Below are 24,976 nucleotides of genomic sequence, written 5' to 3'. Positions count from 1 at the left end.
CGCCTGGATGGGTGGGCGGGGCTTAGGGGGCGCAGAGCAGCGCGATTGGCCGAGAGGATGGCTGAGGGGGATGGCGACGCACTGGCCACGCCTCCCACCGAATGCCCCGGTCGCGGTTATAGCGCGCGCGCGGCGCGGCGGGGGCGCGTGCGGAGATGGCGGCGGGCGCGGCGGGAACGCGCGCGGTCCTGGCGCTGCTCGTCTTGTGCTCGATGGCCGCCGGCGCCGCGGGGACAAGTACGGACTGGACCGGGGCAGGCCGGGGTGGCTCCGGGCTGGGGAGCTCCATTCGGGCGGCCCGGGGCGGCGGGGGGTGCTCGGGGGCTCCATGGGGGGCTCCGCGGGGGGCTGACGTGGGGAGGATCCTGCGGGGGCTCTGCGGGGCCCTGGCGCTATCCCGGCCCCGCGGGTGGGCTCCGGGCCGGGTCCGGGAGCGGCAGGCGTGGGGGGAGGAGCGGCGGCGCGGGCGCCTGCGGCGGGGCACGTCCGCGCCGGGCGGGGCCGGGGCCGGGGGAACGGAGGCGCCCCGAGGCTACCGGAGGGTGGCCAGGCCGGGCTGGGCTCGATGCTACCGCCGGGCAGTCCTGGGGCTCGGGCGGAGGATGCTCCGGCACACCGCGTGCCCGCCGGTCTCTTTAACCGGGGGGGCGGCGGGGTCCGCCGGTGCTTTCAGCCGCGCTGGGTCGTTTTCTCCTTAGGAAAACCGAGGAGTTTATTCCCCGCAGCCGCTTCTCCTGTTTCCGAGGCTGAGGAGCAGCAATGGGTCCCGGGGCTTTAAACCCTAAGGATGTTCACGATAATCCCCGGGGCGGGAGCGGGTCGGGCGCGGGGCGGCGGCTCCAGCAGCCACTCGGTGGGCGCATAAAGCACTTCCCGCAGGGATCAGCGGGGTCTGCCCTCGGCTGGGGCTCCACATTTCACAGGTGCTCAGGTTTTGGAGGAGCTCACGGCAAACCCGGCCGTGTTCTCCCCGCAGGACTCCGCAGCCTCTGGATCAGCCCCCGTGCGCGAGGTGCAAACGGAAAAGGCTCAGTTTGGTCGCCAGTGGCGAGCAGCAAATCCTGGCTGTTTGGCATAAACATTGTAGCCAGTTTGTGTTCCTTTCGGCGTAGTAGAACCAAACCCAAAGAGTGAAGGCAAAAGAGTGGGAGGATCCTGGAAAACCGAAGTGTCTGCTCCCTTAGTTTCTTGCTACAGAGTTGCATTTTAATTCCGCAGAGCGGGAGGGCAGGGCAGAGCCTCCTCCTGAACCTCGCACTTAGAGTTTCATAAACTCACCTGGAGCTGCCCAGATCGGCTCCATCCTGCTCTCTCTGTGGCTCTGAGGGCTTCTTGCCAGCACCCTCCTGCCTGGGGACTGACTGGCACCAGTGGGATGTGGAGGAGGCAGTTTCTATCCTGGTCTGAAAAGCCCTGGAAGGACGAGCTGGCCCATCAGTTGTGTAATGCCCGTGTCCTGCCTGGGCTTGGTGTGAAGCCATGCTGGTGCCTCGAGGGAGCAGAGTGGGGGCTGGAAAGTGGGGTTTTGACCTTTCAGCAGTGTTTAGGTTTGGCTTTATGGAGCAGACTGGGTAGCAGCTCACCCAGTGGACCAGCAGGTTGGGGCATAGGTCGGTGTGTGTCTGGACTCTGTGCCCGTGGGGGGAGGGACCCTGACTTTGACCTGGCTGTTTGAAGCTTAAGGGCCGATTTCATACCGATTTCAAATGGCAAAAAGTGTCAGATCCTCACATATCCCCTTCCCAAGACGAGAAACAAAGGTCAGGCCCACATACCCTGTGGGACAGTGGGGCTCTGCCCAGGCTCGGCCACCCCGAGCACGTCCCAGTGCTGTTTACACCCCAGGGACTCCTCCCTCTGCGGGGGGGAGAGGTTGTTTTTAGTTTGAAGGTGACTCTGGAGAATGTTATCTGGTCTCTCTGCCTTCCCTGCCGTCCCGCTGGCTCAGATACCATGCTGTGCCCGGGGAAGCAACTGGCTCAGCTCTGTGAGGAGTGTCTGGGCTGTGGGAGCTGAGTCCTAGTTGCAGCCCGTCACCCTTTGGAAAATGTGGCAACAGCCCTGATCGATCCCACTGGGTTGGTTGGTGCTGGCCATGCTCCTGTGCCTTGGGCTCCACAGGTGCCTTCCCCAGCCCAGAAGGCCCATGACTGGGATTGCCTGCTCTTGGCTTTCTGGTGGGAGCAGGGAAGGCATTAATCCCATGGGAATGCAAATGGTACTCGCTGTTGCCGCTGCTTGCTGGAGCCTTTTAACCCGTCTGAACTGCACGAGGTACCCTCTAACTCGGAGCAAATAACCTTGCACAGCTTATTTTGTCAGCGTACAGTAATCACCTTGTAGCTGTAAAACCTTTGATCTTTACCAGCTCCCGCTTTAATTCGGGCTGCAGTTGGAGTGGACGGGCTTGTACAAGTGCTGTGGGCAGTTCCAGGGCTTGTCAGGGTTGGGAGTGTTTGATCACAGGCCTGTGGTGTGAAAAAACCCTTCTGGCATGCAGGTCAGAGGTTCTGGGAGTGGAACCCAGCTGATACCCCCATTCCATAACATCTCTGGGTACCCCTGAACCTCCCACTTGTTTAAAATCAGTGTCAGCCTTCCCTCCCCTAAGAGTGCCTTAGTCACAGATGGGGGTCCTTTCTCTTTCAGGCGTGCTTATTCTTCAAGACTTTAAAAGCTTTAGTAGTTAAGGATAGTTTTTCCTTTGAAAAATATGGAATTGATTTCTTTAGGAGCCAAGCTTAGCTTGTAGGCTAACTTGTGTTTTTCTTGAGTTTGAACACACTTGGGTGTGTGACACTGATTTGTTTCTACTCTCAGAAAAAGCAGCCCTAGGATTTCTTGTTAAAACATCTTCAGGTATTCAAAACTCCCCAAAAAAACTTCTCCCAAGCCCACCTCCTCTGTGCCTGTACATCATGGTGCATCCATGGAGGGCTGTGTGTAATCATGAAGTGCTTTTAACTGAGCAAGTTAATTCCTGGAAGGTTCTTGGGGTGCAAGCTGCCTGTTAGCACAGGAAGGATGTGTCTCAAGCTGAACTCCTTCTTCTGAAACCTGGCTGGGGGTGAGTCACGTAGTGACCTCGACCTGTGCCTGATGGCTTTTCCCGAAGTGGAGCTGCTGAGCCTCCCTTCCTGCCTGCCCTGGGAAGGGCTCTTGGGGCTGTGGCTGCTGCCCTGTGCCTGCCCTGGAGCCTGAAGGCGTTTGGCAGCTCTGCTGCCTGCAGCCCAAGGACTGACCTTTGGACTGGCTGATTCCAGCACTGAACCCTCCGGCCTCTGGCTTAAAGGACAGAGTAAAAAATACCTAAATTCCAGCCTGCAGCTGCTGCCTGTTCAGCTCTGCAGGCTGGTCTTGCCTGAGATGAAAAATCAGATTTCAGTGTTTGTAAGACAACAAATTTACACGTTTCCTCACCTGGCTCGTGACATCTTGTGGACCGCAAGACATTCCTCTTCTCTGAAAAAGTTCTCTCCTGGCGTTGTGCTTAGGAGTTCCTGCTGGGCAGCTTGGGGAGCTGAGGGATGGAACAAGGGTGTGAGCAGGCGAGGGGCTGGTGTGTGTGGCCAGTACGTGTGGCTGTGCCATGGTGCAGTGAGGGGGGGCCTGGGCCACGGCCAGCTCCGAATTATGGTCAGGCAGCCTGGGGCTGTGCAGCGAGGGGGAATGGACACGTTCCTCCCAGGCGATGGGCACAGCGAATCCCTTTTCCCATTGCAGTTGTCTTAACCAAACTGCCTGGAAGGGGGCTCGGTCAGGGTCCCACTGCCTCACTGTCCCCAGCCTTCCGTGGGCAGCACCTGGCCAGAGCACAATCTGGGGAATGTGGAGGCTGCATAAGCCCTTGCAACAAAAATCTGGTGTTTTCATCCCAAACTGCAAGTGCTGGGGGCCGGACAGGGCCAGGGAGTGTTCCAGCCCTTGGGCCATCCCTCACAGCAGGTGAGCCCTGCCAAGGGTGTCCAGTTTGGATGGTGGCACACGTGGAATGCTGGTTTGTCTGTGCTGGTTTTGCAATGGAGCCACAGGAGATACGAAATAAAAGCGAGCAGCCCTGTCTGAGCCAGGCAGAGTTCAGAGTGTGGAGGGGAGGGAGGGAAGAGTGCGCTGATCTGCAGAATGTGTGCAGCCTCTTCGCAGTCACCGAGGGTTATTTTTGCTTGTGGAAGGTGAATTCTTGCTTTGCACTAACACTTTGCACTAATACCTCTTCAACTCATAGCTGGTTTTATAAAGTCACCGCTGTCTCAAAAGAAACTGACTCAGGACAGCGTGGAGTTGTACTGCGAGGCGATTGGCAATCCCATCCCTGAGATCCAGTGGTGGTTTGAGGGGAACGACCCCAATGACACCTATGCTCAGCTCTGGGATGGTGCACGGCAGGACCGTGTCAAAATCAACGCCACCTACAACCTGCACTCTACCAGCACCATCTCCATCGCAAACCTCACGAGCGACGACTCGGGCATGTATGAATGCCGGGCTAGCAACGACCCCGACCGCAACCACTTGTCGAAGAGCCCCAAAGTCAAGTGGATCCGTTCCCAGGCGAACGTTTTTGTCATCGAACGTGAGTGGCCACACCGAGGCCTTGGCACTTGCTCGGACACTGGTGTCTTGAGTCTCCTGCCATGCTCACCCCTGCACCTGTGTCCTGTGGCTCCCGAAAGCTCCCCCCACCCTCCCACCCCAGCTGTAGAACTGAGAGACTCCCACCCTCTGTCAATCTCCCCACCACCTGTGACTTGACCCGAAATGGCCCTGCTCAAAAAGGGTTGTGGCTTCCCAACCAATTCGCCCTCCGGCAATCCCGCGCCTTATCCGGAGCCAAAGAACCTGGAACCTGCCGCTTATTCCCGAGCGCCTCCGAGCCCTGGTGCTGGCTGCAGAATTGAGCCTTGATTCTGTGGTCGACTCTGCCCTAACCACCACTGACCAGCGGCCCTTCCCTGCGGCTCGTACAGCTCCCGCTCCTTCCAGCAGCCCTGCTTTGAGCTCGCTTCCGTGCTGGTGACCCAGACTGTTGGGGAAACAAATCTTGCTTTGAGGTCTGAGATGCAACCGTTTTTGAAATGGCCGTGTCTGTGTGACACTTGAGTGTGATGTCGTTGCTTGTCCTGCGGACGTGGCCGAGTTCCCTCTCGCACAGAGCGGGCAGGAGAACGCCGGAGCGCCCAGGCTGCTTTCAGTGATAGAAACCTGGGAGGGAGATTGAAAGTCCTGCTAAGGTCTTCCCATGAATGCTGGAGGTAGGAGAGCTGCCTTTTCAGCAGAAATGTGCTAGGGAGGACAGAACTCCAGCAGAACTCTTCTTCCAGTGGAATTTGGATAGGAGGAAGAGCAAAATGCTTGTCAGCCCTGGCAAAAACTGTTCCTTCTGAGGGATGGAGACTGGGTGGAAGGGTAGGGACTGTAGTGGCACTGGGGCTGTGTAATGGTGCTGCTGATGGCAGCTGCCTTCTCGGACAGCCTCCTACAAGTAGAAATGCCTGAGTCATCTTAGGTTGCATAATTTACTGCTGCCTGGCACATCGAGGCCCAGGACCTCTTGGAGTCACAGCTCTGTGTTCTCCCTGGAGTCATTGTAACTAAACCCTTTGGGCTGCCTCAGGTGAAGCATGTATTGCTGCCACATGATCTCATCTGCTCCCCCTCACAACCGAGGGTGCTGACTGCCCTCTGAGCTACCTGGAAGTGTCTGAAGCTGCTCAGGTGCTGGGAGGTGTTGACACATGAGCGCTGTGGTGGCTCACAGCAGCAGAGAGCTGTGCTCTGCCCTTCAGAGTGACCTTTTCCATTGCTTATTGAGCACTGGGCTCTGCACCCGTGGTGGGGACAGCAGAGGCTCTGAGTGATGCAGGACACAGCAGCGATCCTGCTCGTGGGGGGAGCAGCTGCAGGGTCAGCGTGGCCATCCCAGGTCCTCTCAGGCCTGGTCACCTGGTGCTGGGGACTCTCTGGTGCTGGAATGGTCAGTTCTGGTAGGGAACTGTGCGAAGGTAAGTGGAAGCTGGGAATAGAGACAAGGAGCTGTGGGGTTTGCATTGCAGGTTCTTGGGCACCACGTCAGCTCTGCCGTATCCCGGGCTAACTTAAATCCAATTCTTTATGAATGCAGGTCCAGAAATCACGACTCAAGTCACAGAGGATTTTGGCGAGCTGACGCTCAGCTGTAATGTGTCTACACCACAATCCCCCATCACAGGCCACAAGTGGAAGCACGGAGAGAAGGTCCTGGCGGAGGACGAGAGCAAGAGTTCCTTTACCAGCTACGTGTGAGTGTTGGGGCAAGGTCAGAACCTGAGCACAGGCAGGTTTTTTACCCAGAAAGCAGCTGGTGTTTGCTGTCAGCTGGGGCCAGGGCTGAGTGCTCACAGCCCTGCTGATGGGGTGGGGCTTTGGGACTGTGGAGCGTAAGATGAATTAAACAGAGTTTTGGTAAGGCCCAACACTCTCCTTTATGGGGACAAGGGGAGCAAAAAGGAGGAGGAAGGAGTGGTTTTGTGCCCTCTTAGAAAGAGATTTCATGATTTTAAACAGGTGTTCTGTTGAGCTCTGGTTTGTCAACGTTCTCCCAGAGCTTTGAAGGATCCCTGCTCTAGACAGACCACCAACTCCCTGTGGGACAAGAGTCTCGAGTGCGTGTTGTCCCTCCTTGGGGCTTTATGTCCCTTTCCAGAGTCCAGCCATTCTCCCAGGAGGAGCTGGGGAGCTGCAGCAGGCCATGGTCCATGCTGGGTGCAGGAATATCAGCCTTATTGTGGCAGTGCAGTGAGCTTTCCTTTCTGATTACAGTCAGGCCTGGCTGGCACTGACCCAGCAGCTGTGGAGGCATCATGTCCCTTTGTATGGCAGTGCCGACGTGCCTGTCTCCCCATAGCAACAGGGAGCTGAACAAGGATTAAAGTATTTATAACCCAGCCTCCCTCGCGTGACCTCAATTCCTCAGCTGAGTGGTTTTTGGAAGTGGGAAGCGCCGTGCACGGCAGAACTAACAAACAGCCCCTTGTCCCAGTGCAGCCATGGGACAAACTCTGTGGGCCCCTTCCCTCGAGTGGGTATTACTGAGCAGCAGAATGGGATGTTTGTTGCAGGGCTGCATAATCCACTAAATCTCATTGCAGCAGCTTTACAGGAAGGAGAATGTGAGAGTTTTTCCTTATGCGGGGATCAATCCAGAGCAGCCTGGCCTGGGTGATCTTTGCCACTGCTCTGCCTGTGTTTTAGCAGGCTGGAACAGTGATCACTGATTTGACAGATCCGTGTCAGATGTGGTGAACATGAAACCCTCTTCTGCCACCCTCTGTGTGTGAGGAGAGTGGGCAGCTGGGTTGCTGTAGGTACACAGTGCAGCATAAATATTCTGCTGGAATGGGAGAAATTTCCTATGGACAACGTTGCTGATGCTTGTGGATGTCTGATTCTGTGGGTCTGGAGGTCGGTGTCTGTGGATAAATCACTTGTGCTGGATGCTTACCTGAATCCTGTTTTTGGTAGAATCCCTGGGAAGAAGGAGGAGCACTCTGGTGTCTATGAATGTGTCTACCTAGGATCCCCAGAGATAATAGGACAAGTGAATATTTCAGGTAATTTTATGTGTTTGCTCCTGGGGTCTGAGGAGGGGCATGGGGAAGCTGTGATCTCCTGAACACTTCACTGGGGTGTCTTTTCAGCTGCTTGAAAAGCTGCTCCCAGCCCTCATCTGGTTGCAGGTCTCTGCTCTCTGAGAGGCAGCGCCGTTATCAGGCCATTCCAGTGTCTGCAGGGTCAGCCCTTAGATCCTGCATTAAACCAGCCTTCTGTGGGCATGTTCCCACAGGAATAATGGATAGAGGGATAATACCTGCTGGACAAATCTGTTTGAGCCTTTTCTGGAGCAGCTTGATGGGCTTTCCTCTCTGAAAATGCCAAACTAGTGAGAGGAACAGCCTGACTGAGGTTTTGGGATAATTTATTCTGGTGAGGTGAGCTGCAGGAGGCACAAATCTATGTGATTTCCATTATGAGACATCTAAATTTTTTTTTTTTCTTTCCTCTTGCCTAGTTGCCCCCCAGGTGGTGCCATACAAGAAGTCTGAGCATGGGAATGAGGGGGACACAGGTGTGCTGACCTGCAAGAATCCCTCTTTCCCTGCTGTCACCACTTGGTCCTGGTACAAAAGTGGTCATGGGGTAAGTGCTGTGGTTTGCTCCTTCTGCCTACCCTGCTGCTGCCCGGTTTTTGTGCCACCAGAATTGTTTCAAAGCTCAGCACTCCCGAGAAGGAGGATTTCTGTGGTGGTCAGTCAGCACTGCCCTGAGATCCCTCTTCTTCCTCCTCCCTGCAGCGCCTCGAGAACGCCTCTGGGAGATACATCATCAAGTCCAGTGGCAACAAGACAGAGCTACGCATCCATAAACTGGATATTGAGCAGGACACAGGCGACTATTTCTGCAATGCCACCAACTCCTTTGGCCATGGAGATGCCACAGTGAACCTGCGCGTCCGCAGCCGCCTGGCAGCACTCTGGCCCTTCCTGGGCATTGTGGCAGAAGTCCTTGTTCTTGTCACCATCATCTTCATCTATGAGAAGAGGAGGAAGCCAGATGAGGTTCCTGATGGTAAGAGGCGCCTGGGTTTGAATCTTTGAGGAGATCAAGTAACTTGCAGGGTGCAGGCAGGATGGGTTTGTAGGGAGTTCTGAGGTCCCTTTGTCAGAGGTGGGGTGGTTTGAGGGTGCTCAGGGGACTTGAGGCACCAGTCTGTACCATGCCACTTCAGCCATGAAGCTGCTTGTAATTGCATTGCATCTGACAGTCCTGCAGTGAGATGTGAAGCAAGAGAGGGTTCTGTGCAGGTCAGCCTGACCCTTTGCCTCACCAGTTCCTCTGCTCTTTGCTCAAGTGGTTCCCAAGAGTGTCTGCAGGGTTGGATTTGCTTTGGCAGCTCCCACTCTGGATGAGGTGGTTTGTAAATAAGTACCAGGGTTTTTGTGGTGCTGCAGAACTGGGAGAGACTGTGTCAGTGACTCTGCAAGATCGGGCTTAGCTTAACTTGTGTTCAGTTCAGGATGTTTTGGGCCATCAGATCCACACATCCTGGATCTCAAAGACCTGTACTATCTTTAATCTGTTCTGGAAGCACCAGCTCCTCCCTTTCCTTATCGGTGAGGATCTGCATTGTGTCAGCTCACGGCCTCCTTTATCTGATCCCGTTAACAATGCGGTGTGAATGCTCTGTATCCTTCCTGCCCGGGATCCTGCAGGGCCCCCTGCGAGGGAGCAGGTTCAGGAGAGGTGCAACAGAGGGGCCAAAGGTCCAAATCCCTCCCCTGACTGCAGGGCTCAGGAATTCCACTCGAGGCAGTTTCACATGAGCAGATGTTTTGCCCTCTGACACCCCTGGCTGGGAGGCAGGTGCTGTCTTAAGGATGTTGTGGCTACATCTTCCAGCAAAAACACTGTGGAGTGATCTGGTTTGTGATGGCATCAGTCCAGCCCAGGTCTGTGGGGTGCTGACCTGTCAGGGCTGTAGCAAATGCTTTGACAGACAGGTGAATGTGCTGAAATGTCCTGATGCTCCTTGACCAGAGGAGGTCAAGTTCCCAAGTGCTCATGGATGAGGATATAACATCACACCCCTTTGAGAAACACACATGGCTTTACACTTCCCTGGGATAAAGTGGTTCTCTCTGCCCAAAAGTCTCCATAGCTTTGCCCCTCCTGAAAGGTGACAGTGAGGCCTGTCTGAGCCAGTTCTCCCCAGTACTTCCTGTGAACTGGACTCTCCTGTCACCTGGGATGGGGTAGGGACAGTCTGGCCTCTGTTTTGCTGGTGTTACCTATCCACTCTTCCTTTCTCTGCTGCTGGGTGCCACCTCACATGGTAAGTAGAAGGTGTAGTTCCAGCCGTGTGTCTGCCTCTGTCCTCTCACCAGCTCTGAGCAGGTCCTGGTGCCCAGGGCAGCCCCAGTGCCCAGAGTGTGGGACTTGAGGGGAGCCAGGACTGGAGAAGAGGTGATGGGGAGCAAAAGAGATAACTGGGAGCCTCCTGTGGGGAGGTGGCAGATCTCAGGGAGCTGGTGAAAGGCTGCAGAGCTTGGCACATGTTGGCAGAGGTGTTTCCTTAGCTGTGCTGCTCAGAACGTGGTGTGCAGTGTTTGTTTTGGTATCACAACATGGGGGGAGGGAGAAGGGCTTCCTGCTGGTGCTGCTTAAAGCCCCATTCCTGAAACATCCTGTTTGGCTTCCCCTCTACCTGCTGTGAGTGTGCTGGGATCTGGGAGCCATCCCAAGTCCTGGTGTCGTGGGGGTGAGCACAGGGAATGGGTTGGGGCAGCCAAACTCAGCTGAGGAGCTGTGGCTCTTCCTTTCTTTAAGTGGTGCTGGAAGGGATGCCTGGAATGCAGTCCCCACCACTTTAAAGGGGAGACAGAGGTCACCCTGTACATGCTCTTCCCTGACGCTGTTTGTTTTTTGTTTTTTTCTTTCCGTGCTGTCCTGAATGTGAAGATGATGATGGAGGCTCTGCACCACTGTGAGTACCTTGCCTCCTCCTATTTAGCCACTGGCAGATTTCATCCAGCCAGCTTTTATCTTCGGATCAGATTCCCTGGCTGGTGTGGGAATAGCACTCAGTGTGCTGGAGGGGAGATGTCCCCTCAAGGTTCATTTAATGTCCCTGTGTGTAACTGAGGGTGGCACCTGGGGTGGCACTGTTGTCTGACACTGCTCCAGGAACTGATCTCCTGCCTGGACCTGAATTACATTAATGGCTGAGGGGTGGTGCAGGGGGTACTTTCTGCTCTCCCTTTCTTCATGCCTCTTCTCCCTTCCCAGGAAGAGCAATGCCACAAACCACAAGGACAAGAACGTCCGCCAGAGAAACGCAAACTAAGAGTGGGGCCAGGTGAGTGCCAGGCCTGAGGGCAGAGCCTGGAGCAAGGGCTGCAGTGTCTGAGTCTGCTGAGGGGTCACTGGGAGAAGCCAGAGGCTCTTCTGGCCCAACATGGACTCCAGCAGCCCCATCTAGCCTGGTGCAGCAGGGTTTATCTAACTGGCTTTTCTTTCTCCCTTGCCAGGTGATGTGTAGATGAAGAACTCGTCTGGACAACTTTGTTTTCTTCTAATTTTTTTTTGGTAAAATAGCACCATGGAATATTCTAGTGCGTCCTTGCGATTCAGTAACTTCACTTTCTAAAGAAACTTAAGTTGTAGAATATAAAATACACTTTTTTTTTTTTTTTTTAAAGGAGTCGTGGGAGGGTTTTTCTACCTGTAAATGTAAATCCTTTGTTCCTGGTAGTCTAGGTCTCTGGCTGTCTCTGTCCTAGGTTATTTCATGTTGGTACAGAGTGGGGAGGGGGGTGGGAGTGCAGCTATGTCCCACCTGCTTGTGGGGGTGAGGGAGGAGCTGCTTTGGTGGCTGTTGGGAGACGACCTGATCTGACCAGAGGGTTCAGGAAGAGGGTTCTGTATTCCCAGTGCATCACCAGGAGCAAGGCTGCACCTTTCCCCAGCAAAGGGCACCTTCCTGGCACATCCCTGTCAGGCAGATTCCCAGTCAGCTCCTCCTGAGCTGTTCTTGGTTACTCTGAAACAGGCAGCCAGGAGCTGGACGCTGGATAAATAATTGCTGTAATTTATTCCATGGGTTGTTCATGTCTCTGCAGTGGGGAGGGGCAGGGTGAGCCGGTGCTGGGGGTGATTTTAAGGTTTTACAGCGTGTGCTTGTGCTTGAGCTATCGCGGTGTGTGCGTGACGTGGGGGGCCTGCGAGCAGACAAGTGCTCAGGGGAGTCTAACACCTTTACTGCTGGGTAGCATTGAACTGTTCCATCTGTTAACACTTCGCAAATAAAGATGATTCCTCTCTCTTTTTTTCCACCTCTGGACTCTGGTCTCTTCCCTCCCAGCCGCCTGATCCTCTGGCTGCAGAACAGTGTGCTGTGTCTCGGTTTGGTGCCAGCTCTGGCTGCCCTCTAATTGCTGAGGAGATGCAGCTTGATGGGTGTAAAAGCCTTCATGGAGGGATGGAGGGAGGGGTGTTCCCTGCTCTGCAGAGCCTGGAGGAGTGTGGGGCCCTGGGGCACACTTGCCTGTATGGGATGGTTTCACCTTGCCCTGCTCCCCAGTTCCTCAGGTCTTGGGGCTGTGGGGTCAAGGATCAGCCCCAGCCTCCAGGAGCCCTCTCAGGCCCTGCTGCTTGTGTGTCTCGTGCTTCTCTAAGCAGGTTTTTGAGGTTTGTTTGGTTTTTTTCCTGCCCTTTGCAGTGGAAGAGAGCAAAGGTGCAACAGCTTTGTGCACAGAGCAGAGCCCTGGGACCAGGATGGTGGGTAGTCCTTTCTCTGCTGCCAGCCCTGAGCTCAGGGGGCTTCTGCCACCATTCCTGCTCCTGGACTGAGGCAGCAGAAGCCATGGGCTGAAGAGAAGCTTCCCTATGCTCCGAGCTGGCCTAAGCTGCCCTATCTCTTCCATTCTGGACCTCTGACTGAACCATGGCCTTGCTCTGTAGCCAGACACTTGTCCCTGCCTGGGAAGGAGCAATAGGCTCTCTGTGTGCCCAGAGGGGATGTTGCAGGTCTGGTTGCAGTGCTGGCAGCCTGGTGTGGTGGTGGCTGAGTCCCCCCTGATAGTCCTTCTGCCTTGCTGTGCCCTCCTGGCAAGGCCAGCGAGGCTCTGTGGCGTGTAAGTGGGTTATGCAAGGCTTTCACAGCCCCGGCCTTGCGCCATCCTGGTGAAAAATCAATGCATGGCTTAATTTCCTTGATGAGGATTATGGGTCCTGTCTGACCCAGCTCTGGGCCGCAGCACAAAGCAGCACTTGTGTCTTTTGTGTGGCTGGGCAGGGACAGGGGGACAAGTGCCCTGGGAGCTGGGCAGGGGATGGAGCAGCATCGTGCTGCTCTCAGCCAGGTTGCAGTTACCCCGGTAAGCTGTGGCACAGCCCTGCCATGGCCCAGGGGCTGCCACATCGACTCCTGATCAGGGATGGCCCAAACAGACCTGGTGGTGCCCCATTCTGCTCTGGAGAGAAAGCAGGTGCTACAGGGACCCTGCTCAGCTCCTCGTTCCTCAGGATGAGCCCTGAGCTGCTGCCTCACTTCTCGGCTCCAGCATCTCCAGCCTCCCATTCGGGTTAAGCTGAATGAAGGTTTGTTTCTGTGGGCTGGGGGCAGCTGAGGGGCTGCAGCACTCTGCCCCGGGAATGGTTTGGAGAAATGGGCTGTTCTTGGAGGCAGCCATACCAAGCCTGGAGACTTTGCAGAACGAGGCCGCTGTGGTCCGCAGGGCGATTTTTGGGGTGTCTCCCCCCGTGGGGCTCGGTGCAGGGCCCGTGGCTGTTGGTCCCCGCCCCGGCACGGCGCTGGCTCGGTCGCGGCCGCGGGACGCGCTCCGGGTGCGCTTCTGTCCCGTGTCACCAGGTGGTGCCACCGCCGCGGCCGCGCTGCCCACGAGGCTCAGTGACCCGACGGGTCTCTCCCGGAGCCGCGGGCTCAGGCTCGGGCGACTCCGGTCCCGTGTCCGGCTGCTCAGGGACGCTCGGGGCTCACCCGGGCTTCTCACTCCAGCGATCCCCGACGCCTCGCAGCCCGTAGGAGCCGCGGCCAGAAGAGCCCGTTCTCGGGGCAGAGGGCAGGAGATGTCGGTCCTGGTGCCCTGTTCCCTGTTCCTAGAGCATCGACCCCGCTGGCGAGTGTCAGCCACAGTGGGATCCAGCTGCGGGTGCTGGTCCTGTCCTGGGGTGTTGATGCGGAGTCTCCATCCCTGGGTCCACCCCGGGGGGTTCCTTCTGCCACCAGCTCTGTTCAGAGGGGGCTCAGAGCTGGAGTGGTGGGTCCCTGGGGCGGTGGGAGGGCAAAGCCCCGTATCTGCCGAGGCGATGGGGTCCATCCCTGGCCCGGGGGTAGGCCAGTCAGATGGGCTGGCGGCGGCGGAGCCTCTCGGGGAGAGCGCACCGCATCGCACCGCACACCTGGGACTGCGCTGCCGGAGTGCGGGGCCGTCGGGGGCTGAAGGTGGACGGCTCATCCCCGTGGCCGGTCCCGGTAGCCGGTCCCACCGGCGAGGGCTGTGCCGACGGGGGGAGCTGCGGAGCCGCCCGGCCCCCGGCCCAGCCCCGCCGCCCGCCCCCGGCCCGCCCCGGCCCGCCCCCGCCGCGGCGGCGGGCGCCACTCGGCCGCCGGTGGCCTCGGCGGCGGCAGCGGCGGCAGGATGCGGGCGGGCCGCGGCGCGGCGGGCGGGGAGGCAGCGGCCGAGGAAGAGGCTGCCGATGCGGCCAAGCGCGGCGGAGCGGCGGCGACGGGGCGGGCGCGGGGCCGCGGCGGGAAGGGGTCCCCGAATGGCGAGTGCCGTCGCGGGGAACCGCCGCGCAGCCCCGGCCCGGAGACGCCCCGCGAGCCCAAGGTCTCCTTCTCCTGCGGCGGCGGCGGCGCATCCCCCGGCGGGGCCAAGGCGGCCGAGGAGGGAGCGAGCGAGGATGCGGCCGAGGAGGTCCGCGGGAGCCAGGCCAGCTTCATGCAGCGGCAGTTCGGGGCGATGCTCCAGCCCGGCGTCAACAAGTTCTCGCTGCGGATGTTCGGCTCGCAGAAGGCTGTGGAACGGGAGCAGGAGCGCGTCAAGTCGGCGGGGGCCTGGATCATCCACCCCTACAGCGACTTCAGGTGCGGGGGTACCCGCGGGGTTCGGCCGCATCCCGCGTCCCGCGGGGCCGGGCCGGGGAGCGGGGCCGCCGGTGCGGCCGGGCCGAGGGCACCTTGAGCCGCCGGCGGGCGCGGGAGGGGACGAGCCAGGCATCCCCCTCCCCAGCGCAGCAGCCGCCGCTCCGGGGATGCCGGGAGCCCTCGCGGTGCCTGAGCAAGGGCATCCCCTCGTCCCCTTGTCCTTCCCGGGGCCTCGGCAGGTTCGGCCCTGCTTGGACCTCCTGAGCCCCACCGGGCCTTGGCTCTGTCCCCGGAGCTCCCTGGGGTTCAGTGTCCCCCTCCCTGGGCAGGGCTGGGGCTGGGCAGGGGGATGTGCTTTGCCGCTGCCTGGCAGAGCGTTGTGAAGGCTCCCCCTCCCCCAAGGAGGCCTGATTCTGTCCCTGGGGTTCAGCCCGTTTGAGGGGGATTCTTCTCGCTCCTGAGAGGACCCGACTCCCCAAGCTCCAGCCTGTGTGTCTGCCAGGCGAGGAATGACAAACCCGGGAGAAAGGCTCTGCAGCTCCATCTCCTTCCCATCTCCTGAGCCCTGGCAAGCTCCAGAGCGGCAAATGCTTCCCGAGTCGTGTGAAAGCTACCGGGAGGGATGGCTGCACTGTCTGGGGCAGGCAGCGTGGCATCTTGCAGGGATGGGGAGGCCGAGACCCTGCTGGCATTGCTGGTGAGCCAGAATTGGGAGGACCCTGGTCCAGCGACCTCAAAGGAGCTGGAGGAGCCTTTGACCGGGGGCTGGGGGGGCCGAGGGGCTCGGCCCCAGATCGTTGTGCTGCTGTGCTGGTGAGAGGTTTTGGGTGGCTCAAGGGAGGGTTTGCTGGGTGTCTGGATGGGGAATGCCCCTAAGACAGATCTCAGGTTCTGTTCACTGCTGACACTGACAGGTCCCCAAGGCCTGGGGCTCCCTGAGGCAGGCAGAGGTGGCCATGGGCTCAGGGCAGGGATCAGCACCTTCACCTCCTGCTCTCATCCTTGTGTGCTGCTCCTGGGCTGCTCTGGCGTCTTCCAGAGGAGCAGTTGGAGGCCCTTGGCCTCCCCTCAAGGCCGACTTTCTGCACAGGGTCTTGGGCCCTTCCACCCTGGGAACCTTCTGTGGGAAACCAGTGGAGCCTCCTCCTCACCTCACTGGCTGGGCACTGGGTTCTGCTGCAGAGCTGGGGTGAGAAGTGGCCACACCGCCTGGCCACCGCCAGTCCCACGTCAGAGGGGACTCCACTGTCCCCGCCGTGACGGAGCAGAGGTGGTAGTGCCAGCTGGATCCTGGGGTCTGCTGAGCTGGGGGACTTGGCCACTCCTCACTATCCGTGCTCCTTCTCACCCTCAGCAGCTGTGGGATGCTGGGGGTGGCTGGTAGTGGGGTGACCCCCATGCCTTCATTGGGGCAGAGCCTGCCCTGCTCCTCCGAGCTGCCAGAGCCACAGTGACTGGGGCAGCACCCACAGTGCTGCCAAGAATAGGGGTCTCCCTGTGGTGAGCCTGCAGTGGGCTTGAGGCCTTGGAGGATTCCCCAGAGTGCAGCAGCATCATCCCTGGACTGGTGCTTGCAGGCGGGTGCTGGGGTGACCTTGGGGAGTCACCCTGGCTGTCCTGCCCCGCGCAGGCTTCATCTTCTTGGAACAGCTATTGAGACTTGAAACCCATTGGGGCAGAGTGGCTGCCTGTGTTTTGATGCTGGAAGTGGCGTAGGAGAGTTCCCTGCCCAGTGGGGAGGAGCTGCAGGCAGAGCCATGGCATCCTCAAGCTCCACAACTGTGCACAGGAACAGGATCAGCCCACGCGAGGCTGGGCGTGAGGAACCCGCTCTGCCTGTGAGCGCTGGGGACATGAGTGCATCCGTCCCATGTTGTCCTGCCTGAAAATAATCAAAAAAGCATTTATCCAGTAATGATGATGGAGCGTGACCTGGTGGTGTTTGCCCTGCAAAACCCATTTCCCATCTTAAGAGAAAATCATTACCCATCTGCATCTGTGACATCATTTCATAATCGGCATCATTTAGCAATCCTGGCTCCTCGCAGGCATGGCGCTGCCATCGTTCACACACAATTCAGGGCAGATTTGCTCCAGGAACCAAAGTTGCTATTTACATAAATATTGAATGACGAGGAAGCAATCAGGGCGGCTGGTGAGATCTTGAGCTGCAAATCTGATCAAAGAGACCTTGTAAGTGTGTGCTGGAGCTGGGCCACCTCCTTTTGGGTGCTGGGCAATGGTTGTCACTGGCTCTGCCACTTCTGGTCTCTTTTTTAGGAGGAACAGTCCAGCCAGTACCAATTCCTTCATCGCTTCTTTCTGGGTTTCTGAACCAGACCTGAGGCACCACTTTGGGAGCTGCAGCTGGTGATTTGGGGGTAGTGGTGGTGCCTGTCACTCTATGACCACCAAGGGGCTGCCCAAGGGTTACTCCAGCCTTCCACAAGGTTTGGCTGGGGCTGGTGTTGGAGCTGAGCAGGAGGTTCTTGCTGATGATGATTTTCTATTGCAAGAGCTGGTCCTGCATGTGAATCAGGGCAAAGATGTATCCAGAGCACATGTCCTTGGTGTTGTTTGGTTGGAGTTATCCTCATCCAGGGCTAAACGCTTTCAGGGGTTTCCCTCTGTCTGGATGGTGCCACCATAAGGGTTCCTGAGCAGAGGGACTGGGGTTGCCAGCTGCTGTTGCTCCCGGTGTGTGACAGCATTGCCGCTGGTCCCGGTGTTCCCATTCCCTCTGGTGAGGGTGTTGGGGAGCTGGGCCCCTCCCTCTGCAGCATCAGGCGCTGAAAGCCACTGATCAAGGGGAGGAAAGGATGTGACCGACTTGGGGGACCATGAAGGTTTGGGTCCTTGAGCAGTTTGCAAAGCCTTTATCCCTCCTCCCCAGGGACCCATGGGGTAATAGGTTTTTCCAGGGGAGAGCAGCACCAGTCATTCATCACAGCTGGCTGTACTGGGATCTGGGGGTGCCTTGGCTACCACTGCTGGCTCAGCTTGGCCAAACTTCTGCCACTGGCTCCACAACCCACTTCTCACAGCAACCTCGCTTATATGATACAGGTATTTAGTGCCAGTTTGCAAAGTACCAATCCCCCTCCAACCCTGCACCAATCCCACACCAATCTCACACTGATCCCGTGCTGCTCCTGCCTACAGTCCCCATCAGGGCCAATGGGTTCAGACCTCAGGGGCAGAGGGGGGTCCTGGGGAGCATGGACAACTTGCTGCCTGTCCGATGGGATCAGCACAGAGTGGAGTGGCTGGATCATCCCTGGCAACCCCTGGAGCTCTGAGTGCTGCCAGTGGAGATGAGCAGGGACCACGCTGGCATACCGTGGCTGTGTCCCCCGCTAGGGCTTGGACTCTATTCTTATTTTGCCCAGGACCTCAGAGCAGCACGGCTGTGCCAGGCGTTGGGCAGGTGACGGAGCAGGGAGGTGGCAGCTCGCAGGGGCTTTGGGCATCTCCTGTCATCACTGCTGCCGTACAATTGGGTCAGAAGCGAGGGAGGGGTGTCAAGCATCCTGATTAATTTGTTTTCAGATATTTTTAGTAGCCTGGATTGGATCTTTTTTCTATGCACATGAACATTCCAAGGAAGAAAGCATTGGCATCGCACGCTGGTCCCCAGGGCGATTGCACAGGGTCAGTTGTGTGCGGTGGGGGATCAGGAGCAGTTTATCTTTCTCCGCAGGCCGAATTCTGCCCTGGCTCCGCCAGATTGCAGAGGGATTGGAGCCAGAGGGGAGTTTTGTCCAGCTGGCGTGGTTATTTAATCTTCGTTCTTCGCAGCTTTGCATGGCTAATGCCCCTGTGGGACTCAAGTAGCGCAGCGGGGTTGGTCTGAGTGGGAGCTGCCAGGGGGTTTAGGGACAGATCCAGCCCCACAGCAGCTCTGCTGATTTGGGCATCCCTGGGAGGTCATACTGTGCATGGGGGCACGGGGGTCCAGCTGGGCCTGTTTGGTGCCAGCAGCCAGAGCTCGGTGTAGGGGTGCAGGGGGCCACAGCTCCTTTGCCGAGGGTACCCTGGGGACCGCCCTGGTGTGAAGTCATCGTTTTGCAGCAGTGACATCACTCACGGTTGCCACGGCAATGTCTCACATGAGGAAGGTGTCATTGGAGAAAGGTCAGGAGCTGGGATGCTCAGCTCCTTCTGGTCCTGCGCTAGTCTGCGCAGTGGGGGGGGTCGAGTCCTAATCCACCACCCCTTCCTGAGTGCGTGGGGGTCTCCTTCTCGTCCCCCCACCCCAGGGCATAGTGTGCTCAGGACACAGCATGGCCGTGGCACCCTCAGCCCATCACCCTGCAGCTCCCAGGGCGGGCTGAGCAGAGATGCGTGGGCGAGGGTCCTGCGTGTCCGTCAGCGCGGCACTGAGGAGGATCCCCCCCACTCCTGCCCCCCGGCCAGGAGAGGCAGGGCCGAGGTGGCCTCCGCGCCATCCTGCCGTGACAGAGCTGCTGTGACCTTGCAGATGCTCAGAAAGGTCATCGCTGGCCCGGGAGAGGAGGACGAGGAGAAAGGGGAGAAGGATGGGGTGAGGCAGGAGGGGGGTGGAGGAGCAGCGCAGCCCAGGCAGGGGCAGGGGCGGAGGCGGCCGCCCACCCCCTCACCGCCCGCGCGTCTGGCCGGGGCTGCGGGCTCTGCCGCCGCCAGCTGCAGCCGTACGTGCTCCGCTGCACCGGAGCCGCGGCGGCTCCTTCCGCCGCGCCCGCGCTGCGGGGCCGACGGGCAGACCCCGCCCTGGCACCCCCCAGACCGCGACCCCAGCCTGGCGCAGGGAGGCGCCAGGGGGAGGTGGCCCTGGATGTCCCGAGGGACTGTCACCTGTGCTTGGGTCCCCACTCTGCGAGTGTGGAAAGTGGGGGCTGCTCCCAAGGATTTTGGATCCTGACTCCACCCGTGACCTTGAGCGCTGCCGGTGGTTTGGGGGGTCCCCACCCCACGGGATGCCCCAGAGCAGCTCAGCTGGAGTGTGTCCCCCTCTGGTGCTTGGTGCCACCATTCCAGCTTCCCCCAGGACCTGCTGCCACGGGCCAGATCAGCCCAGCAGAAGCCCTCAGCCTCATCCTCTACCTCAGGGGCTCTGCTGGCTGTAGGATCACCCTGGGGGCAGTTTGGAGAGTGGGAAGCAGGATGTGGTCTCTGGGGAGAGAAGGGGATTCCTTGTGAGTGAGGTGGCATTAGTGTGACAGCACCCCAGCTGCACAGGACCCTTAGGGCAGGGCGTGGTGGCCAGGTCTCCTTGGTGTGGGGGGGACTGTGGGGCATTAGTGACACCCCCTCCATCTTCTCGCTCCCCAGATTTTACTGGGACTTCACAATGCTGCTCTTCATGGTTGGCAACCTGATCATCATTCCCGTGGGCATCACCTTCTTCAAGGAGGAGACCACAGCCCCCTGGATCGTGTTCAATGTGGTCTCTGACACCTTCTTCCTGATGGACCTGGTGCTGAACTTCCGGACAGGAATTGTCATTGAGGACAACACAGAAATCATCCTGGACCCCGAGAAGATCAAGAAGAAGTACCTCAAGACCTGGTTTGTGGTGGACTTTGTCTCCTCCATCCCTGTGGACTACGTTTTCCTCATTGTGGAGAAGGGCATAGACTCAGAGGTCTATAAGACAGCCCGTGCCCTCCGCATCGTCCGCTTCACCAAGATCCTCAGCCTCCTGCGGCTCCTCCGCCTCTCCCGGCTCATCCGCTACATCCACCAGTGGGAGGAGGTGAGGACCTGCTGTGGGACCCTCTGGTAGCAGCTGGATGGCTAGAGAGAGTGGGAGCTGGAGGGGCCCTGTGAGCACAGTGGTTCCTTGAGGAACTGGCAGGGTGGAGAGGATCTGTGGGGCTGGCGGGTGGCTGTGAGCCACCCTGGAGGGTTCAGGGCATCCCTGAGCTGTGATACAGCACCTGCTGAGGGTGACAGCATGGCTGACACACCATCACCTGCTCTACTGGCAGTAGGACCCTATCCCCCACCTCAGCTCAGCGCTTCCTGCCTCACTCCCCTCTGGCTCCCTGCCCCAGCAGGGAGGACAGCAGGACCCCCAGCCCCTCAGGGTCCCCAGTGCAGGAGACAGAGTCCACCCTGCTTTGAGGGGACATGCTTGGCTTTGCTGTGTGGATCTGGCCTGAATCCTGCACTCAGTACCCTGGGAGCTGTCCTGCTCCCTCCTCAGTGCCCAGGGTATTTGTGTCTCCCTGATCCTCCTCAAGGCTCGCAGCCATTAGCGCTTCCCGGGCGGCAGCGCGGCGGCACCCACCAGCTATAAATAGGCAGGTGGAGCACAGCCACCTTGGGGCCGGAGCCAGGCCAGCCACGGGAGCCTCTTCCAGCTGAGGCCATGCAGGTCGGTGCCCTGAGCAGGGCTGGGCAGTGGGGGACAGTCCCCATGCTCACCTCCTGCCATCCCACCCACCCACAGATCTTCCACATGACCTATGACCTGGCCAGCGCGGTGATGAGGATCATCAACCTCATTGGGATGATGTTGCTGCTCTGCCACTGGGATGGCTGCCTTCAGTTCCTGGTGCCCATGCTGCAGGATTTCCCCCAGAACTGCTGGGTCTCCATCAACGGGATGGTGGTGAGTTCCATCTGCCCCTCATGGTGCTCCTGCCTGCTCCCCGGGGCTCCCACCCACCCCTACATCGTCCATCCTCCATCCTCCAACCCCAGGAGCTGCCATTCACTGTGGGCCAGGGCTGTGATGCCCCACAGTCCACAGAGCACCCAATGCTGGATGCTGCTGTTACCCTGCTGAGGTCTCACAGGACCTGGAGCAGTGGATTGATCTGGGTGGGAGGAATATGCTGACATGGGGATCTTGGCCCCATCCCCTGCCGCCTTCTCCTGCTCATTAGCCACAAAGCTGCTATTAATAAATAATGGCCCCTGTTTCTAATTGCTCCCTCTCAGCCCTGCAGCCTCCTGCAAATGGCCCTTTTCCCCTGTCTGTCTCATCCTGTTCCATCAAATTTCCGTCTCTGTTCTGTTCCGCCTGGCTTCCTCCTCTTCCTCCGCTGCCTGTCTCACCCTTCTCCTTCCCTGCTTACTTCGCCGGGGGAGTTTGGACAGTTTGGAAAGTTTGCTTTTCAACAAATCCCTGCTGCTGGGAGAGAACAGGGATTGTGGCCAGGCGTGAGGCAGGGTGCTGGGCCCTCGAGTGCTGCTCACACACACACACACACACGTGTGCATGGCTGAGCCGCTGTCCCTGTCACTGCAGAACGACTCCTGGAGTGAGCTGTACTCCTTCGCCCTCTTCAAGTCCATGAGCCACATGCTCTGCATCGGCTACGGGAAGCAGGCGCCCGAGAGCATGACGGACATCTGGCTGACCATGCTGAGCATGATTGTGGGGGCTACCTGCTACGCCATGTTCATCGGCCATGCCACTGCCCTCATCCAGTCGCTGGACTCCTCCCGGCGCCAGTACCAGGAGAAGGTAGGACTGGGCTGGATGGGGCCCACAGATTTGTCCCCTCCTGGAGCTGCAGCCAGGTGGGGTGAGGGTTCCTGGTCAGGAGCAGGGATGGGGTGATGGAGTGGGACCAGCCCCATGGAATGGGGATGTGTCCCAGCTGACACCACCTCTCCCCACAGTACAAGCAAGTGGAGCAGTACATGTCCTTCCACAAACTGCCCGCTGACTTCCGCCAGAAGATCCACGATTACTACGAGCATCGCTACCAGGGCAAGATGTTTGATGAGGACAGCATCCTGGGGGAGCTCAATGAGCCCCTGCGTGAGGTGAGGGCTGCAGAGCTGGGAGGAGGATGCTGCCATGAGGATGGGGATTGGCCACCCTTGCCATGGGAAGAGATCCCCTGCTCCCTGCCATGGGGTGGGGAGTGCTGTGGGTCCCACTGGCTCCTGCCCTGCATATGCTTGGGGACAAACATTTCTTGCTGCAGCTTTGCAGCTCTGAGTGGAAGTATGCCCATGCACAATCTGCATGCCAGGGTGTCTATGAGTCTGCCTGGGGTGGGGAGCATGTCCCAGCTTCCTGGGCTCACCCACTTCCCCACAGGAAATCGTGAACTTCAACTGCCGCAAGCTGGTGGCCTCGATGCCGCTGTTTGCCAACGCTGACCCCAACTTTGTCACGGCGATGCTCACCAAGCTGAAGTTTGAGGTGTTCCAGCCGGGTGACTACATCATCCGTGAGGGCACCATCGGCAAGAAGATGTACTTCATCCAGCACGGGGTGGTCAGCATCCTCACCAAGGGCAACAAGGAGATGAAACTCTCCGACGGTTCCTACTTTGGGGGTGAGCACTGGCAGGACAGAGCCTGGGACCTCTCTTGGGGTCTATGAGAGGCACTGGGACACCTGTACTATCCCAGGGCACCCACAGCATGGTTCTTCTCACCCACTGCTCCTGGCCTGCCCTGTTTTATCCTGGCTGGTGGTGTTCTGACCTTGGCCCTGGCATTTTTCCCCCAGAGATCTGCCTGCTGACCCGTGGCCGGCGCACGGCCAGTGTCCGTGCAGACACCTACTGCCGCCTCTACTCACTCTCAGTGGACAACTTCAACGAGGTGCTGGAGGAGTACCCCATGATGAGACGGGCCTTCGAGACTGTGGCCATTGACCGTCTTGATCGCATCGGTAGGACACAGGGAGGGGTCTGGAGGGGGAGAGGGGCAGCTGTGGTTCACATGGGAGCCCAGCATAGCCCCAGTACAGGGTCTCACAGGTCTTCCTCTCCCGGCCTTCTCCCTATAGGGAAGAAGAACTCGATCCTGCTCCACAAAGTGCAGCACGACCTCAACTCAGGTGTCTTCAACAACCAGGAGAACGAGATCATCCAGGAGATCGTCAAGTACGACCGGGAGATGGTGCAGCAGGCGGAGCTGCAGCAGCACACGGCCATGTACAGCCCCGTCCAGCCCCAGGTCACCTCCGCCATCGCCACCCTCCAGCAAGCCGTCGCCATGAGCTTCTGCCCGCAGATGGCCAGCCCGCTGGTGGGCTCCATGGCGCTGGGCTCGCCCCGCATGATGCGCCGCTTGCAGTACGCCCAGGCCGTGCCCAGCCCCTTCGCCGTGTCCCCCGTCCTGCTGCAGCAGAGCCCCCCGCCTCAGCAGCAGCCCCCCGTGCCCCACGCCAACCCCTCGCCCTCGCAGGACCCGGCGCAGCCCACGGCCCTGCCCGCCTCCACCAGCGCCTTCGCCGCGGCCGCGGCCAGCCCGCCATCCCAAAGCCCGCTGGCCAGCCGGACGTTCGCCTACGGAGGCGCCCCAGGGCCGCTGGGCTCCCAGCTGTCCCTCAGCCAGCAGCCAGCGCCCAGCTCGCCCCAGCGCCTGGCCGCCCACAAAAGCACACAGGCGCTGCACACCAGCAGCCTCAGCCAGGATTCGCGGCCCCTCTCGGCCTCGCAGCCCTCGCTGCCCCACGGGCTGGCGGCCGGCAGCACCCAGAGCCCCCCGGCCTCCGCCCGCGAGTCCAGCACCTCCATCGGCGGCGGCCCGGCTGCCGCCTCGCCGAGCCCTGGCCCTCCGGCCGGGCTGCGGGGCCAGGCACCCTCGCGGGGGGCTCAGGCCCACCCGGCGCCCACGGGCTCGGGGCTGACACCGCCACCCGCCCTGCCGCAGGACTCGGCGGCGGCCCGCAAGGATTCGGCGTCCAGCACGCCCGACACGGACCCGGCCAAGTCCAGGCTGTCTTCCAACTTGTGACCTCCGCGCCAGGCACGGGGACGTGCGCGCCAGAGGGGCGGCGGCAGGGAGTCCCATCTCACTTCATGTCCACCCTGCGCCGCCGGGTGAGGGCCACTGCCGCACAACCGGCTGCCTCCCCCCGCCACGGCGCCAGCCCCGCTCCCCGGTCCCTCCTGCCCCCCGCTGCCGAGCGGGGCAGCTGCCGAGGGTCGGCCTGGGGCTGCTGTGTCCCCTCCCCACCGCGGGGTCACTGGGCTGAGCCCCCGGGTGTGTCGTCTCTGACCAAAGTCTGACCCTGTCGCCCGCTCCCCGCGGCGAAGCCCCGCTGCCCCCTGGCCTCCCCGGCTGCCCATAGAAGCCACAGCTGCATCCTCGCCATGACCAACTCTGTGTATGATATCTATGACCTGAACACATCCCTGTGTGTGACCCGCAGGACACCTCCCCGGGGCTGTCGGCGCAGCCCCGGCGCCGCGCGTGTCCCTGCACCCCTCCCACAGACCCAAGGCGAGGGGTGACGGTCCAGGACTGGAGGTAAGTTGGGAGGGGTCTGAGGGATGGTCGCCCTGAGGCTTGTAAGCACCCACGAACACACTGTCCCCCACTCCGGGGCTGGGGGTGAGCGCGGCCCCATGTCCCCGTAGGCAGCACTAGGAC

General features: G+C 59.5%; 2 protein-coding genes across 3 annotated transcripts; both read left to right on the top strand.

Moving 5' to 3' along the window:
* The first annotated feature begins 79 nt into the window (after nucleotides 1-79).
* BSG (basigin (Ok blood group)) lies at nucleotides 80-11,865 on the top strand. Of its 2 annotated transcripts, XM_085040431.1 has the most exons (9): nucleotides 112-237; nucleotides 4,226-4,573; nucleotides 6,122-6,278; nucleotides 7,501-7,589; nucleotides 8,048-8,175; nucleotides 8,331-8,604; nucleotides 10,495-10,519; nucleotides 10,822-10,891; nucleotides 11,064-11,865. In XM_085040431.1, exons 1-8 carry the CDS (start codon nucleotides 156-158, stop codon nucleotides 10,877-10,879), a joined length of 1,161 nt encoding a protein of 386 aa, XP_084896557.1. In that variant the 5' UTR covers nucleotides 112-155; the 3' UTR covers nucleotides 10,880-10,891; nucleotides 11,064-11,865. The 2 variants fall into 2 exon arrangements, with proteins under 2 accessions (XP_084896556.1, XP_084896557.1); XM_085040430.1 differs by lacking the exon at nucleotides 4,226-4,573 and having other exon boundaries at nucleotides 80-237.
* Nucleotides 11,866-14,157: 2,292 nt separating this feature from the next.
* Nucleotides 14,158-24,483, top strand: HCN2 (hyperpolarization activated cyclic nucleotide gated potassium and sodium channel 2). Its single transcript, XM_085040389.1, has 8 exons — nucleotides 14,158-14,644; nucleotides 19,955-20,378; nucleotides 21,078-21,239; nucleotides 21,882-22,100; nucleotides 22,259-22,405; nucleotides 22,686-22,926; nucleotides 23,103-23,267; nucleotides 23,385-24,483. Exons 1-8 carry the CDS (start codon nucleotides 14,196-14,198, stop codon nucleotides 24,335-24,337), a joined length of 2,760 nt encoding a protein of 919 aa, XP_084896515.1. The 5' UTR covers nucleotides 14,158-14,195; the 3' UTR covers nucleotides 24,338-24,483.
* Nucleotides 24,484-24,976: the final 493 nt, after the last annotated feature.

Source organism: Lichenostomus cassidix, chromosome 28 (genome assembly GCF_008360975.1).
Source record: "Lichenostomus cassidix isolate B80296 chromosome 28, HeHo_3.0, whole genome shotgun sequence".
NCBI lineage: Eukaryota > Metazoa > Chordata > Aves > Passeriformes > Meliphagidae > Lichenostomus > Lichenostomus cassidix.
The sequence above is the reverse complement of the archived record's forward strand: the minus strand, read 5'-3'. Positions and strand labels throughout refer to the sequence as shown.

Excerpts from the sequence above, each read along its gene's own strand:
- BSG (XM_085040431.1), top strand. The coding sequence starts at position 156 with ATGGCGGCGGGCGCGGCGGGAACGCGCGCGGTCCTGGCGCTGCTCGTC. Across the intron at positions 7,590-8,047 it reads AGGACAAGTGAATATTTCAG|TTGCCCCCCAGGTGGTGCCA; the intron begins GTAATTTTATGT and ends CCTCTTGCCTAG. Across the intron at positions 8,176-8,330 it reads GGTACAAAAGTGGTCATGGG|CGCCTCGAGAACGCCTCTGG; the intron begins GTAAGTGCTGTG and ends TCCTCCCTGCAG.
- HCN2 (XM_085040389.1), top strand. The coding sequence starts at position 14,196 with ATGCGGGCGGGCCGCGGCGCGGCGGGCGGGGAGGCAGCGGCCGAGGAA. Across the intron at positions 22,406-22,685 it reads TCAATGAGCCCCTGCGTGAG|GAAATCGTGAACTTCAACTG; the intron begins GTGAGGGCTGCA and ends ACTTCCCCACAG. Across the intron at positions 22,927-23,102 it reads CGACGGTTCCTACTTTGGGG|AGATCTGCCTGCTGACCCGT; the intron begins GTGAGCACTGGC and ends TTTTTCCCCCAG.